Source organism: Misgurnus anguillicaudatus, chromosome 15 (assembly GCF_027580225.2).
Source record: "Misgurnus anguillicaudatus chromosome 15, ASM2758022v2, whole genome shotgun sequence".
In the NCBI taxonomy this organism is placed as follows: Eukaryota; Metazoa; Chordata; class Actinopteri; order Cypriniformes; family Cobitidae; genus Misgurnus; species Misgurnus anguillicaudatus.
In genome coordinates, this window is record NC_073351.2 from 28,364,778 (window position 1) to 28,381,259 (window position 16,482).

The 16,482-nt window shown below is 35.8% G+C and overlaps 1 protein-coding gene across 1 annotated transcript in view; it reads right to left on the reverse strand.

Moving 5' to 3' along the window:
- Positions 1 to 399: 399 nt before the first annotated feature.
- The window catches only part of tmtc2b (transmembrane O-mannosyltransferase targeting cadherins 2b), a 137,567-nt gene continuing 121,484 nt past the window's right edge, over positions 400 to 16,482 (reverse strand). The window contains exons 10-12 of the mRNA XM_055173861.2: positions 13,934 to 14,048; positions 8,906 to 8,969; positions 400 to 2,581 (exon numbers count right to left, since the gene is read on the reverse strand). Coding sequence (XP_055029836.2) covers positions 2,402 to 2,581; positions 8,906 to 8,969; positions 13,934 to 14,048 — 359 coding nt within the window. The 3' untranslated portion in view covers positions 400 to 2,401. The remainder of the gene's footprint in view (positions 2,582 to 8,905; positions 8,970 to 13,933; positions 14,049 to 16,482) is intronic.

The window sequence follows — 16,482 nt, forward strand, 5'->3', positions numbered from 1 at the left end:
TTGTTTACAATGGTCCGCAAATGTGCGTTTTATATATGTAACACGTGACCTCCCTACGTCACTACGCATTTACGTTAGGTCACACAGGACAGGACCTAGACGACAATTTGTGGTCCAAAAGTGCAACTCTTCATTTTTCCTGTCAAAAATGACAATCGCTTCGCCAGACAAGACCCCCACGCCTCGTTTGGGATCGTTTAGAGTCCTTTGAAACTCCGTTGAAAAAACTGTTAAGTGTTGAGGTAAGTATTAAATGTTGTGCTCTATTAAAGTCCATTAAAATGAGAAAAATCCTGCAATGTTTTCCTCAAAAAACACAACTTCTTCTCGACCGAACAAAGAAAGACATCAACACCCCGGATGACATGGTGGTGAGCAAACCATCTGGACCTTTCCCCCAAGAAAATGGAATATTCCTTTAAGACTGAAGACTGACTAATGTTAGTAATATCAGTAATATACTTTAAATAAAAATGAGTATTGATTGCATTGTAGTCAGAACTGTGGGAGAAACCACAACAACAAGAAAACATGAAGCGAATTCTTCGAGACATTTGAGACAAATGCATGACAAATTTCGGGTTTATTCCAAATGTTCCCACTAAAATGTTCCCATTACACAATGATTCACTGGATTCATTACAAACTTTCTTAATAAGGGAAGATCTGTGCAAATCTTTTGTACACTTGACATAACACAGTGCCAGCTGTTTTTAACACAAAGGTAATAAGTTAATACTGACTTGGCTGCACTTGCTAGACCTTTAACATAACGGGAAGCTGACATCACATTAAACACCCTTCATAATAATCTCACATTCATTTCTCAGAGAAATGGGCGAGACCACCAAATAAGAGCTCAAATGCAATTATTCTTAATTTGTACACAAAGTTGAAGATCAGGAACAGACAATGAAACAGGTGATCGAAAGTTTGAAAATGATTTCGCATATTGTGATTCTGGTTTACCATTTTCACATTAGAGCGACAATATACATGTGTAATGTGTCATTTTATATATTAGGTTCCATTTATACACATTTAGACATAAAACAAAATAAACCAATATTACATATAAACAACCCCCTTATAAAATATGGCTGTATATTGTTAGACGAGTGCAACCAGTGAAAGGATTTGTATTTGGTTAGGAGTTATCAGTCAAGGCTTTGTATTTTTACACTACCGCTCCGCTGAACTAAAGCACTGATGGAGACTTTACCATTTGAATTATAGACGTGGTCCTTGATTGTACCATCTGACCAAATAAAACCAATCTGTAATGAATGTTTTGTAGAAAATAAACATTTGTAATCCTTCACCTTTAATGTCAGTAAAGCAATAAGAGAACACAAGTCATGTGAGTTTTTTCTGCTACATCATAATGTTCCTGTGGCTCAATTGGTCGAGCACAGCGAAGGTCATGGGTTTGATTCTCAGGGACGAACCTTAAATGCACTATAAGTCGCTTTGGATAAAAGCGTCTACTAATGCATAAATGTAATGTAATGCAATGTACATCACAGTTTTAAGGCAAAGAGCTACAGTGTCACATAAACGTCCTTATGGAAAATTCCCTTCAGAATTCATGTAGTTTTTGGCAAGATACTTTAAAATGGATTAAATTTCACGATCCCATTTATTAAATGTTGTGGTTGTGACATTTCTGCATGCATGTGACATTGATGGAGTGTGTAAAAATACAGTAGGTTTAATTCATTTTCAAACTCCATTTTGCTATAAATCCATCTTGAACCAAGACTTCACATAACATCTGTGCTGATTATATTCAGTGGGAATACAAACGTTAAACCAAATCAAAAATGTGACATTGCTTTTTGAAGCATAAAAGGTATAACTTTTGTTCACTGGCCATTTATCTAGTTTCAATGCCATGAATCACGTGCCAGCCCTGTGCATAAATTAAACGGAAATGATTTGTCTGTAAGCCCCAATGAACTCATTAAATATTAATGATTCCAATCATATGGATCAAGGAACCTGTTACCGTGGAATGTTCTGTACATGCAGAGCAGAGGAACTCGCATTCCTTCTTAATTTATACAGCCTCAGGACAAATATTGCCCTTTAAGACCATTAAACATCAACTAGCTAATTAAAATCTAATCTATCGTGACACTTCAAGTATGCATCTGCGGGTCACTTCAAGTTCAAGTCTCCAGTTGAGGACTTCGCAGAGCAGATATTCCAGACCTCAGAGGTTCTCGAGCGTTCCGGAAATTCTCAGTTTTACCAGACGTAGCTGATATCATAATGTGAAACATCAAATGAGGTGAACTAGGTTTTGAGGGCTTCCTTATTCTGTACTACCTCACCAGTGAGAGCTCAGCATCTCCAATGGGACCTCAGTGAAGGTGCTCAATAGTCAAAGCTGTCCGAGTCAAGGAGCCATGGTCCTTAAGCCTTGCTTTTCCATGATGTTCCACAGTTTCCTTAGGTTGGACTGAGTGATGCTGTCGTCTGGTTTCAACTGCAGGGCTCGTAGGTAATTGGCCTCTGCTTCTTGGAGTTTACCATTGAGATGAAGAATGGCACCGAGGTTCATCAGAGCTGCAGGATACTATGAGAAAGATACAAATTGTGTGACTGTTTTGCATTATTGTTCTCTACGTGCTACTTTATTTAGTGGTAGAGCATTGAGTTAGCAGTCCAAAAGGTCATAGGTTGGAACCCACAGAACATACATACTGACAAAAATGTGACCCTGGACCACAAAACCAGTCATAAGGGTCCATTTATACATTGAAATTTATACATCATCTTAAAGGGACACTCCACTTGTTTTTGAAAATAGGCTCAATTTCAAGTTACCCTAGAGTTAAACATTTCAGTTTTATCATTTTGGAATCCATTCAGCCGATCTCTGGGTCTGACGGTACCACTTTTAGCATAGCTTAGCACAATTCATTGAATCTGATTAGACCAAGAGCATTGCGCTAAAAAAACGACCAAAGAGCAGCGCCCGAAAACAGTCCCCTTGGTATCTTTCAATAGCTGGGGACTATTTTCGCGGCGCTGTGTAATATCACTGCGCCTGCTGCAGCCATGGTACGGCAGCAAAGTCCTTGATTATTACACCGTAATGCAGTCCTTCCAGGAAAAAAACGATTATGCGATCGCATGATTCAATGCGTAATCCCCATATTTTTGTAGCAAAAAGTCACATATATCTTAACAGAAAGCTAAAAAATTTTGCATTCACTTTACACAAGCGCAGCCATGTCCCCTGTTGCCATGGGAATGTTATGAAGTGACATAATTACGCGACGTGAACATCAACGAAAAGCTGCAAAAAGTTTTAGCAAGTTCTCGCAGTTTTTGCAAGTTCCCCCAATTTTTCCAAGTTCACGCAATTTCATCGCATAAAATTGCATAAATATCCCGAATATTCCATCGTATTTTGTAAGAAAACATGCCACAAGATTAAGGATTATTGGCCGCAACAATCACAAAAAAAAAAACTCTGCGTTTTTCTGGAAGGACTGAGAATGGAAGTATAGTTCATAGCCATATCGGCCTAGAAAATTGCAACCATTAATTTTCCTTCAGTCTTAGTACACGATGTAACTACAGAAGAGTCAAGTTTTAAATAGGAAAAAAATTGAAACTCTGGTCATTTTTGAGCGTGATGCTAATGGTCTAATCAGATTCAATAGATTATGCTAAGCTATGATAAAAGTGGTACCGCCAGACCCAGAGATCAGCTGAATGGACTCCAACACGGTAAAACTCAAATGTTTAACTCTAGTGGAGCTGGAAAATGAGCATATTTTCAAAAAATATGGAGTGTCCCTTTAAAGTTGAATAAATAAGCTTTCCAATGCATGGTTCCATGTATGGCTTGTTAAAGGGATAGTTCACCCAAAAAAGAAAATTCTGTCACCATTTATCAACAACATGAGAGTGAGTAAATGATGACCGAAATTTCATTTTTGGGTGAACTATCCTTTTAAGACAATATTTGGCCGATATACAACTATTTGAAAATCTAAGGGGTGCAAAAAAATGTAAATATTGAGAAAATCGCCTTTAAAGTTGTCCAAATGAAGTCCTTAGAAAGACATAGTACTAAAGATAATTTTTATATATATATATATATATATTTACAGTAGAAAATTTACAAAATATCTTCATGAAACATGATATTTACATATTATTCACCCAAAAAAGAAAATTCTGTCACCATTTATCAACAACATGAGAGTGAGTAAATGATGACAGAAATTTCATTTTTGGGTGAACTATCCCTTTAGATAGGACAATATTTGGCTGATATACAACTATTTGAAAATCTGAGGGTGCAAAAAAATTGTAAATATTGAGAAAATCGCCTTTAAAGTTGTCCAAATGAAGTCCTTAGAAAGACATAGTACTAAAGATAATTATATATATATATATATATAATTATCTTTAGTACTATGTCTTTCTAAGGACTTCATTTGGACAACTTTAAAGGCGATTTTCTCAATATTTACAATTTTTTATTTATATATATATATATATATATATATATATATATATATATATATATATATATATTTACAGTAGAAAATTTACAAAATATCTTCATGAAACATGATATTTACATATTATCCTAATAATTTTTGCCATGAAAAAATCTATAATTTTGACCCATACAATATATTGTTGGCTATTGCTACAAATATACATGGCGACGTATGACTGGTTTTGTGGTCCAGGGTGACGAATGTTAATGTACTTACTGTAGCCTATATGAGGTACCAATGAATATTTATCGAGTTTGCGTGCAACCTGAGGTTACGGTGACCTCCAACTAAAAATTCCTATCATTATTATTTTCTTTAATGTTCACAAATCCATAAATTTAGCGAGAAACTCTGTTATTCTACAGCCTATAACTCTACTGGACACCCATCATCTGTTTTTCTTACATCAGGGATACATGATTCATGTTGACTGAATCGGGTTCAATGGAAACAATATGTCGACTACGCCGATTCTTTTCACATGAAGGGATCTGAATAGACACGTAAATCAAATTGTACCTTAACTAATCCCAGCATACCACACAGAGCCGCCGGCGTCCCAACATGGTCTTTGAAAAACACATTTGCTGCAGTGGTTGAGGCCAAAACAAAGGCTGGTACAGTAAGACCAGCTTCCAAAACACACGGATTTCTCAATGTCAAAAGTTTTTAACTCTGGACATGCTCGGTGAGAGAGTTGTATATTCCTCAACACTCGAGAGAGAGAAAACAAAAAAGTCTTAAACTAACTGCCTTTATAGGCCGACTGCCAGGTCGCTCTACGTGGAAAATGAGAACGACGCGATTGTTGTATGTAATGTAAGTGCATAAGAAATATATTAGTGCTATTTGACCCTACGCAGAGAAGTCAAACCTCAAACTAACACTGAGGGATTAATGAACTGAACTACATTAACTATACTCATGTGACACATACTGTATGCCTACTTCTAACATATTAAAGGGCAAACACAGATTTAAATCAACTATTGTATGTAACTAAAACCAAATACATCTAATAATGACTAATTGACTGCACAGTGAAAGTGCATGTACAGAAAAGAGGCTGGCTTGACTAAATCCTATTTTTTCATCTTAAAGGAATAGTCTACTCATTTTCAATATTAAAATATGTTATTACCTTAACTAAGAATTGTTGATACATCCCTCTATCATCTGTGTGCGTGCACGTAAGCGCTGGAGCGCGCTGCGACACTTCGATAGCATTTAGCTTAGCCCCATTCATTCAATGGTACCTTTCAGAGATAAAGTAAGAAGTGACCAAACACATCAACGTTTTTCCTACTTAAGACGAGTAGTTATACGAGCAAGTTTGGTGGTACAAAATAAAACGTAGCACTTTTCTAAGCAGATTTAAAAGAGGAACTATATTTTATGGCGTAACAGCACTTTTGGGAGTACTTCGACTCGCCTGAAATGTCCGCTCCCCTTCTCCCTCTCATAATGGGAGAGGGAGAGTGTTACTGCGCCGAGTCGAAGTACTCCCAAAAGTGCTATTACGCCATACAATATAGTTCCTCTTTTAAATCCGCTTAGAAAAGTGCTACGTTTTATTTTGTACCACCAAACTTGCTCGTATAACTACATGTCTTAAATAGGAAAAACGTTGATGTGTTTGGCAACTTCTAACTTTATCTCTGAATGGTAGCATTGAATGAATGGGGCTAAGCTAAATGCTATCGAAGTGTCGCAGCGCGCTCCAGCGCTTACTTGCACGCACACGGATGATAGAGGGATGTATCAACAATTCTTAGTTAAGGTAATAACATATTTTAATATTGAAAATGAGTAGACTATTCCTTTAATAACGCCCATTTATTTAGCTGTGTTCCCTGGGTTTCGAACCTATGGCCTTTTGCATTACTAATGCAATCTACTACCACTGAGCTTTAAATAAGCACAGTACTTTTACATCAAATTACTGGTTAATATCACTGGTATTTTGGCTGAAAATGCAAAAAGTGTAATGGTCAAAAATTGCATAAATATTAAATATCCGAGCAGTAATGTTGAATGAATGAATGTTAATTTAAATAATCCAGTTAAATAATTACAAGGAAAGATGAACAAACTGTAAGGAACGTAATTGCACAAATACGTCTATATATTTGCTAACAACAGTATAGCAAAAGTGTACTGAATTCGGTCATATGTGCATTTGCATGCTTTCAAAAGGGCATGACTGTGACGGTTGATTTTTGCCATGTTAAATAATCCTCCAGATGCCGGACACACAGAAACCGATTCCTGTGTCTTTCCCATCCATAAACAATGAATAACCATCACCACACCACACCACAGACCATACAGACAAGATACTGTCACATGAGAGGAAGTGGAGCAGTGGAGGTTGGGGAATGAACCCTGCGGTGGCCTCAAGAAGTTTCCTGACCGCCCTCCTTCCTTCACCCTGTTCTCCATGACCACACAGTATCCCCCACAAAAACCATATTGGGACGCAGTGACGGCATCAGCGGAACCAGATGTGCCAAAGATCTTGTGACCTTTGTTGAAACAGCTGCTGGCCCAAAGTAACCCAGTGCAAAACGTCCAGATACATCAGGCCATTGAAGTGATGGCATTTTCTTAGCGAAAATGTTACTATTAGTGGCAAAGAATTCGAGAAGCAATATAGTTTGAGTGCACTTCAAAGACACAACATCACGGGAGTAATTATATATTACTATAGTTGACGGCACAGTAATTTGCATTTCGAGGTTTAAAAATCATCATGTGTCCAGGGTAAAAAATAACACAGTTGACGTGTAGAAAAAAAAAGGGCTACTGTGGAAGTCAATGGGTAACATCAACAGTGTGCATACCATTATTTATTCAAATATCTTCTTTTGTGTTCAACAGAATAAAGAACTCATACGGACTTAGAACAAGATGAGTATGATTTTTTTCTTTTTCGGAAAACTATCCTTTTAAGATTCAAGATACACTCAATGAAAAATACTTACTCCCATCCCAGAGTAAATTGTCCATCTATAAGTAGGCCATTTATAGGTTCATTCATTCAACAATGGATCAACCAATGGCCTTTTTAAAGATGGGGCTAGCATTTGTGATGCTAGTGGAACAAATGAAGAGTTTGGTTCCAAAACGCGATAAACGCCATTTAAAAAAAATAATGAGTTACCACCAAAATCACTATTGTATTAGGTCAGTTAAAAAGTAAAATTATAATTTTACGCAAAATCTGATATCCGACGTGTTATTCTGTCATTGTTTCTCCCTTTTTTTCCCAAAATGCGATAACGCTCTGCAGACTGCAATAAATCTGCTCAACAAATCACAGCGCACCATTCCATGCATTGTAAACAACAATGGCGGCGCATTGAATACACACAGAATCCTAGTTTTCCTCATCTGCTTTGTACTTCGTGATCAAGAAAAGAAATCAAAATAATAATTTTGATGGCATTAATTAAACTGTGGTGGTTTTCTGTGGTGGGTAAGAAACTTAAGCCATCAAAATCTAATAATTTACGCGAGAGGCACTCTGCGAAGGAAAAATGCCGGCTGTTGCTTGTTCTCAAACGCCAGCATCAAGCTTCTGTCACGCTAACACATTGACCCCAGAGGATCTTATGAAAAACTTTCCATTATTTTACTTGAAGCCAACGAAAATCGAGCAGGACCAAAACATTTTACAGCTGATCGCTTTCCAAAAAGTTCAGCGATGACGTCCCAAGTATGACAGCAGCAATGACAGTGTTCTGACAAAGTAAGTTTGATTAATGCCATTAATGTTTATTTTTTAATCAGTGTGTACAACTAGTCAACTAAATGAATATAACATGGCAAAGATGAATGCACATTTATATATTGATTCAATAGATTTATAGCATTTTGGAAAAAAAAAACCTTATTTGGATTTATTGCATTTTTCCGAAAAAAATAATCAGTTTTTATAATAAATCTTTGAAAATCTAATTATGGATTTTTAATGTTATTATAACCTAAAGATACTATGTGAAAGTTTGTAACAGAAAATAGTAGTTTTCATCTTGTCACTTTCTTGGTATAGAAAACACATTTTTACCCAATTAGTCAAAATGGATTTATTGCGTTTTGGAACCAACCTCTTCAAATATTACACAATTCCAATGTTTCAAACACAGTAAAATCTTTACTGAAAAAGGGCAACTTCAGTTAAGGAAGGTCCAGGTATACATTGAAATTCAGTTGTATTTATGTATTCCAAAGGCCTTACAATCGCACAAAATGAACTCTGTATAACAAAACCGCCAACAAAGCTTACACAATTGGTTATTGATAGACCTAATAGGGAACTGTTGAGTCACACCAGTGAAATAAAGTCATGGCACGCTTCAAGCTTTACTACTTACATTGGGTCTCAGGTTGGCTGCTTGTCCGTAGAACTTCTCAGCTGCATCATTGAGACTGGCTTGCCTTGAAAAGCACATAAACATTGTGTGTTACTTTAACCCGCAGGGCAAAAGTTTATCATTGACCATTAAAATCGGAACCAACATGGAAAAACTGTGTTGAAGCCAAGTAGGGTTATAAAACTACTTGCCTCTTCATTTTTTATTTGGCCCTTACTTCTTGAGCTATGACCAAAAAGCAACTAGATGCTTTTAAGGGTTTTGGCTACTGTAAAACTCAAATGTTGCTTTTTGTATTTAAAAGGAACTCAGGTTGCACTTAAAATGTATGAAATTCAGTACCAAACCAAGTGCATCTGGAAATAAAATAACCCAAGACCTTTTTATAGAACCAACTTTCCTTTTATTATCAATTTGACAAAATTGCAGTCAAAATATTGAAGTTGTAGCCAAATATATCTTGGGTATGCATCTTTAGTGGCATGTACTGACTGATTGCATTTCTTTCCTGTATAGAAGAGATATCTGGGCCCAGATTCATAAACCCACTTCAACATCAACATAAACAATTGAGTTTTCCCAACAAAACTAAGGTTAAAATTCAGGAAACAACCTTTATGTGAACACTGCAAAAAATTATTTTCAAGAAAAAAAATTCTTAGTATTTTTGTCTTGTTTTCAGTAAAAATATCTAAAAATACTTAAATGAAGATGCTTTTTCTTGATGAGCAAAACAATCCAAGAAAATAAGTCTAGTTTTTAAACCAAAAATATCAAATTTAAGTGATTTTGTGCATTAAACAAGCAAAAAAAAAAAAAAAAATCTTGAACCTTTTTTTATAAACACTTAATTCAAGAAAAATTAAATTTGCTTACCCCATTGGCAGATTTTTTTTGTTTTATGCACAAAATCACTTAAATTTGATATTTTGGGTCTAAAAACTATTTCTTGGGTCGTTTTGTTTCTTAAGAAAAAGCTTAATTTAAGAATTTTTTGATATTTTTACTGAAAACAAGACAAAAATACCAAAATTTTTTTCTTGAAAATCATTTTTTGCAATAAAGGAAAATAGTATGTACTCAAAATATTCAAGTGATTCTGAACAAATTGTATGCATGGAAATGCTCCACTTTAGTAACCTTGACATTAGTGCGTCAAAATGATTGAATGAAGACGATGATTGATTAAGATTTTGAAAATGGTATAAAATTCAAGGGGAAAAAATTTAATGCATTTAAATTCCTCAAAAATAAAAGCAAAACACTGCAAAAAAGACTTTTAGTATTTTTGTCTTGTTTTCAAATATCAAAAAAATTCTTAAAAGATGCTTTTTCTTGATAAGCAAAATGACCTAAGAAAAAAGAAAAAAAAATCTTTTTTTCTTAAACACTTAATGTAAGCAAATTTTTCTTACACCATTAGCAGATATTTTTGCTTATTTTAAGCACAAATTTACTTACATTTTTTTTGTCTAAAAACTAGACTTATTTTCTTAAGTCATTGTGCTAATTAAGAAGATACATATTGATTAAATAGTTTTTAAATATTTCTACTGAAAACAAGACAAAAATACTAAGTAAGAAAGTATTTTTTTTGCAGTGTGTATACAATGATTAATGTGAATAAGTGACACTATTGCTGAGAGGCATGATGCTCTGATACATTGAGGACAATGCAAGTTTGAATCTGGCCTGCAACATTTTGTGATCCCTGATTTATTTATTTCTTGTTCCAGTCTATTAAAATATGAAAAAATAAAAGTTCTTGGTGGGGGATTTTATTTGGCCATCCCTAAATCACAAAAAAATGTACATGGCACAAGATAAAAGTGTTATGGGTGTGGGCCTTACCCTGGAGGCCCTTATTGAGCCCCCTCACAACAAAACCAGGGACAGCATTCCCATCTGCCCACAGACCTCATCATTGTACAAACATTGAACAGCTGAATAATGTGTCTTTATTTTCCCTCAGTAGAGTGAGAAATTACACATTTAGTTCACAATGGTTTAAGTTTACTTCATGAAATATACTGTATATGGTAGAAGTAGGTTACAATATCCGTAATAGATAAATACATTTTAAACCTACACTGTAAAAAAATTGCTGTAATTATTCAGCTGGTTGCCAGTAACTTACTGTAGAAGATAAAGACTTTGAACAAACTCTTGCTAGTAAATAACATAAATGTAAAATCTACAGTAAGTTACTGGCAACCAGTTGCCATTATTCTGTAATTTCTACAGATTTTTTACAGTGTACATATAACATTTTAAAGGCTAAAAGGCATTCAATCCATCTCAATCTTTTTCAATCCAGAAAGAGGAGAGCACCTGATATATTTGCATGCTGTATGTCTACACTATCTCTATTCCATTTGTTTCGAAAAAAAAAAGTGCCCATTAAAAAGAGAAAATGTCGAATTTAACACTGTCATTTTTATTTTCACATGCATGCAATAAAACATCACATAATCATCACATTATCATTATCGCAACTGTGTGCACTGTCAGAAAAATGGTCAAAAGTAGTCCAAGTTGGCAGTGGTCCTAATATGTACCAATACATTTGTTACCAATATGTACCCTGGAGGTACTAAAATGAACTATTCAGGTGTAAAAGTGATTTTTTTAAAAGAGTGCTGCCCCAGTGACAGGTAGGGACCATTTATAGCCCTTTACGACAGATAAATGTGTGCAGAGACAAAGGGATCATTTGAAATAAACAGTGTCTAAAACTGGACTGGTCCCCATGACCACAACTACAATACAGGGTAAAAAAAGACGGCGGCAATTGGACCTCCCTGGTTAAGATCTAAACTTCCAAAATTCAATACAACAAACCCCCAATTACTTAAATGGCAAGCAAAACATTTCCTTAATCTCAATGCAATATAATCTACTGATTTCAATATCCTTGCAAACCTTGTAAAAAGAATAAATGCATAAAACAATTCATGAGTCACTGACATAACCACCTAAGACTATTACATGAGAGTTCAGAAGGTCTTTATTTGCTTAGAAGCCTACAGTAATAGTTAGTGGGTTGTCTGAATTACATATAAGTCCTGAAAAGGCCTTGGTTGAGGCTGGTTTAGGGTCGATCCACAAAATAATAACAAGTTGCATTTGTATATATTGATATATAACATGGACACTATGCACAATAAGTACAGCCACTGTATAGGCTAGTCGACAGATTATAAATAAACAAACAGGCTATGGTGCCGGTTTGGATAGGGTTTAAAACACTCATTTAATTGGAAGGAAGCAAACCTATCTGTGCAGACGAACCCCTCTGGATGCAGACGGGCCCCTGAGAGCCACAAAAAAAATGCTGCACATCTAAGGGAGCCTTGTATTTCCCCACACCGCTCAGACCATTCGGTTTAATTTCGGTAGCGCTTTCCAAGACAAACAAGTAACCTGATCTTCAAATAAGTTGGACCAAAAGCCAGCGTGATGGCAAGAGGACACAGCCTAAGACAGCAATTAACAACCAAGTGTTTGAACTCGTGTAGAATAAAGCACCATGCAAAATCTGCTTTAGGGCTATAATACTTTTTAGGTTATATGTAACCATACACCATGTGAACTCCATGTAGCTATTATAATACAAGTGCATTGAACAAAAGCCTCGGGCAAGGGTAGAAACGTTGACATTACATGTCCTGAAATACTGTATTTCCACTTGGGGTGGAGTGGTATGGCAAGAGAAAACACATCCACAGAAATGGTTGGTTGGAAAGATACAGTGAATGAAAGAGAACGGATATTTTCTAGGGCAGTGGTTTGCAGGAAATTTGACTTCAAATTTCCCCGATTTTAATATTGATGTTCAATGGCAACCCGACATGGTGGCAAAACTGCTGTGCAAAAGCAAACAAAATGTCCTCAAGTCTAAAATTGATCTTGCAATTTATGTATTTATGAGGGCAATAATAAACTGGATATAAAAAAATTAGGTCTGCAAAAACCAAGTGAAAACTGGTTGCTGGCATATTATTTGGCTCAGATAGTTTTGTACATGCTTTGAGGTCCATGTTCTGCAATATTTGTGTAGCTACTACTGTACCAAGTAAAAATTGTTTTTATACCAAAATTATTTTGATTGGATGCACATTTCTTGACATCAACACAAATTGACGGTCATATTAATTATGTTATCCAAACTTTCTATACCAGCATGATAAACCAGTAGAAATTCGTACAAATTGGTTAATTCATATGAATTCAATGATTATTATAACTAAAACAATACTAAAATCACACCCAACCCCAAAGTTACAGGGGCGGCTCGTGACTGCTCATCCGAGGGGCACTATTTCAAAATATGTGTTCGGGGTGTCATGTGTGTTGCTTGCGTTTTCAATAATGTGTGTTTGTTGCATCATGTGAACCATGTGCATCACGTGTTTTGTCAAAATAAGTGCCTGCTGCACATGCGTCAAAACGTTATTGATAAAAGATGCGCTCTCGTTCACAAAATACACGCAAGACACTCCCTTAACAGTAAACTTTGATTATGCATGAGAATATGCGCATATTTGGCAACGCAAACATCCCTTTTATCATAAACTCTTTAGACGCATCTGCAGCAGGCATTTATTTGCCAAGACACGTGATGCACACAGGATTTCTCGATGCGCAGAACACATATTTTGAAAAAAGGAACCACACACATGACAAGCTACATACATTTTGTGACGAACTTTGCATTGAGCGCCAATGACAAAAACGCACAAAAGTGGTGGTACGAATTAGCCACCTTGTAAAATTCGTCCATATTACCATGAGATTGTGTTGAATAAACTGGCTTTTTAATAATTTTTCAATTTTCCATCCGTCCATGACCCTTACAGACCAGACCGGCGTCACGCTTTTGGATCACAATCCACGGCTCTAGACAACCACAGCTTTAGCCATGTGTCTACAGTGCATTATGGAAAACCTTTATGCTTTATACAGAGTTAAGGGTATTAATCATAGAAAGAAATGTTGTCCATGTGGATCTTAGCATGTCCTTCTCACCTGAGCATATGAGCTGCGCTGAAAACCACATCAAATTCTTCACTGTCCAAACGCGCGGCCTTTTCCGCCACTTCAGCAGCCTCCAAAAGCCGAGACTCTTCCAGCAAAAACTGACCTGAGGAAGGAAACGGGGAATTTCATTTAATATTTTCTATGGCTTCCTCAAAAATACAAATGTGAAATATTTCCTTTGGCTGTGGAACGGATGGTTCGGTCTGAGTCTCTGAAACGTGAGATAGCAGGGCGCTACTATACAGCGCTAGCCAATGATAGACTATTTGTCCAATTGAGATTTCTCCGATAGGCAGCTTTCCATGACAAATTAAATGCTTATTCCTGTTGGCTTGTGGTAAGAGGACTATCTGGGATCTGTTGCTGCAAGCATTGGTCACGACTGTAGTGAAATAAATAGTCTGTCGCTTACTGGCAGAGTGGCTTTTCCACAATTCCTGAGCTTCATGGACAAAAATAGACATTTTCCTAGCTTTGGGTTAATGTAGAAATGATTAGATACAATAAAAACTTCAATATTTCAATGTTTAAGGTTTTATAAATGCCAATACAACATTTCAAAGTATTCTTAAGAAAATGATTTGAGAAAATATAAGTCATGAGGGTTGCTATACAGTTGCCAAGATGTTTCAGTGGTTGCTCTAGTAAGACTAATCTTAGGGGTAATCTTAATCTTGTTGACTAAAACATAGCATCGTTTTGAAATATGTCTGCAGCTCTTAGCAACTTTTTTGGTGGGCTTAAAAATATTTTGACCCAGCGAGGTTAATTGTAACGCTGTGTTCTAACTAACTCCTCAGCACTTACGATATGAAAACTGCTAACTTTAGCGTAATTCTTGCTGTTGTTTTAAATAGTCTACACACGAATGATTGCTGGCTGCCAACAAAATAAATGTGCCTCTACATGTGTCAAATAGATTTTTGTTCATATCTTTAATATTGATTGAATAAGGTCACGTCAAAGATTGAAATCATAATGAAATTAATGGCTAAAATCAGACTTTGATGCTCATTATTTGATTTTGAAACTGTAGTATAGTTATTACAGACTGCGTCACATATAAAAAATGTTTTGTCATAATTGTGCTGCTTTTTCTCACATATTTAGACATTTGTATACATTTATAATTGAACTTGTTAGAAAAGGGCTGGATGAATGAATACAGTGTGGATACCTGTCTATTACAGGCAGATATATAAACAATATCCACTTCAAGTATATAGACAAAATAGTATTGAAGTATTAGCCTGCCAACTTAATTTTTAGCAAGTGTAACAACTAACCCCCTGCCTGTTACAATGAACCCTTGTCATGTTTGGTGTAATTGTCCAAGAACTGTAAGTACTAGAAACAAAGTTCAAATATTCATTTGTAGCAGAGATGTGTGTGTTGCTTGTGTAAAAATATAATTAATCAAACTCAAATATTTTTTTAACGATTATGACACAACCAAAAAGCGTATTTTTATGCAATCGGTCACTTATGGTGGCTAGGTGGCTTAGAAAATATAGTATATGTCTCAATTAACCTAATGATTTCAGATTATATAAGTTATATGAAAAAGTGTAATACTCAAGATTATATAAATAACTAATATGTAGCAGCTTTTTGAGATACAAGATTGATTCACCAGAATGGAAAATAAAGGAGGCACGTTCTTCAGATCAGAGAACAATTGAAGGAAACACAAAATCATCTTAATGGTCTTCTGATAGTACGAGATTTCAGATCAGACACATAATAGATTATATTACACAGACGCCTTGGCAGAGTTTGAGCGGAAAGACAGAAGTTATCTGTGTTAGCTATTGATGTTGTGTTTATCTGGATACAATCCACAAACTGGGTGCATCCAGTGACAACAATGAAAATCTCAGATTTGAAGAAAACCGTAAAAAAGGACTTCAAGATAAACCATCAACACTACTGTCTAAAAACATGGGATGCCATTCTTCCCAGACGCATTCTTCCCGGACGCATCCCGTCACGCAGGATATTGTGTTCGTCTCCCGGAAGTAGTATTTGTCGACCGCATACGTCATAGAGGATTATTATTATTATTATTACAGAAAAGCAACCGTTACATTTTAAGGTAAGAATGAAACTACGATTGTTTATCTTATGTTTTTAACTGAATGGCGTATGCGCTCAACAAAGATGACTTCCGGAAGACGCACCGAAATCCTGGACGGGATGCGTCCAGGAAGAATGGCACGTATGGTCACCCTAATATATTCACACACATATTTAAATACCAAAATATGAGATAGCCAAAAGTAATGTCAGAGGGGGCGAATTTGTACAATATTTGCTATTATTCAGTACTTCCAGAAAAATGCAGATTTTTTTGTGATTGTTGCGGGCAAAAATCCTTGATCTTGCAGCACGTTTTCTAAAAAAATGCGATGGAATATGCGGGATATTTATGCAATTTTATGCAATGAAATTGCGGAACCTTGCAAATATTGTGGGAACTTGCAAAAACTGCGTGAACTTGCCGCTTTGCAGCTTTTGAATGATGTTCACATCACATA